The sequence below is a fragment of the Corapipo altera genome, unplaced genomic scaffold, assembly GCF_003945725.1.
Source record: "Corapipo altera isolate COAL_440 unplaced genomic scaffold, ASM394572v1 58182, whole genome shotgun sequence".
NCBI lineage: Eukaryota > Metazoa > Chordata > Aves > Passeriformes > Pipridae > Corapipo > Corapipo altera.
Window position 1 is genome coordinate 1,682 of NW_020888254.1, and position 1,374 is coordinate 3,055.

The 1,374-nt window shown below is 64.9% G+C and overlaps 1 protein-coding gene across 1 annotated transcript; it reads left to right on the top strand.

The window, feature by feature from the left end:
• Nucleotides 1-335: 335 nt before the first annotated feature.
• On the top strand, nucleotides 336-1,190 carry LOC113941904 (nuclear receptor-binding protein 2-like). Its single transcript, XM_027633040.1, has 2 exons — nucleotides 336-528; nucleotides 1,084-1,190. The coding sequence occupies exons 1-2, from the start codon at nucleotides 336-338 to the stop codon at nucleotides 1,188-1,190; spliced, it is 300 nt and encodes a 99-aa protein (XP_027488841.1).
• Nucleotides 1,191-1,374: the final 184 nt, after the last annotated feature.

Sequence of the window (1,374 nt, forward strand, 5' to 3'; positions counted from 1 at the left end):
ATTGGGAAGGGCTGCCCAGGGAGGTCTGGAGTGCCCAGCCCTGGAGGTATCCAGGGAAGGCCTGACCGTGGCACTGAGTGACAAGGTGGGCATCGGGCACAGGGGGAGGATCCCTGGGCTGGGAGGGGCTTTTCCAGCCTCGGAAATCCCGGGATTCAGTGAACTGCAGCCGTGAGAGGAGCCAGGATGGGAACAGGGGTAGCGGGGGGTGTCCTGCCCTGCTGCAGCCCCCGCTGTGGGCATCGGGCACAGGGGGGGATCCATGGGCTGGGAGGGGCTTTTCCAGCCTCAACCACCCCGGGATTCAGTGAAATGCAGCCGTGAGAGGAGCCAGGATGTCAGCAGGGATAGCAGGGGTTGTCCTGCCCCACTGCAGCCCCCACTGTGCCCCCCAGGAGTTCATCCTGTCCTGCCTGACCCTGAACCCCGAGCGGCGCCCCAGCGCCCACAACCTGCTCTTCCACCGGGTGCTCTTCGAGGTTCACTCCCTGAAGCTGCTGGCGGCCCATTGCTTCATCAACCACCAGTGTGAGTCCTGCACACCCCCGGGGGCTCCCAGGGCTCCTGGCTCTCCCACCCAGCCGGGCTGGGACAGCTGGGAATGTCCAGCCTGGAGAAGGGAAGGATCCAGGGAGAGCTGAGAGCCCCTTCCCAGGGCCTGAAGGGGCTCCAGGAGAGCTGGAGAGGGACTGGGGACAAGGGATGGAGGGACAGGACACAGGGAATGGCTTCCCACTGCCAGAGGGCAGGGAGAGATGGGATATTGGGAAGGAATTCCTGGCTGGGAGGGTGGGGAGGCCCTGCCATGGGTTGCCAAGAGAAGCCATGGCTGCCCCTGGATCCCTGGAAGTGTCCAAGGCCAGGTTGGATGGGACTTGGAGCAACCTGGGCTGGTGGGAGGTGTCCCTGCTCATGGCAGGGGGTGGCACTGGGTGGGGTTTAAGGTCCTTTCCCACCCAAACCATCCCGTGATTCCAGAGCTGGGAAGGAGGAGGCAGCGACTCAGCCCTTCCCTGGGCTCTGGGCAGCAGCTCCCACCTCCCAGGAGCCCCCCAACCCACCCCCCCTCTGCCTGTGCCCCAGATCTGATGCCAGAGAATGTGGTGGAGGAGAAGATAAAGGAGCTGGACCTGAACATGGTGATGGCCGAGATCCGCAGGGAGGGGCGGCCCGGAGCCCAGTGGAGGTGAGGAGGGGGGAGATCCCAAAGCTGTGCTTCCAACCTGGAGATCCCTGGGCCCTGCTCCCAGCCTGGAGATCCCTGGGCCCTGCTCCCAGCCTGGAGATCCATCCCAGTGCCAGGGCCCTGATCCCAGCCTGGAGATCCATCCCAGTGCCAGGGCTGTGCTTCCAGCCTGGAGATCCCAGTGCCAG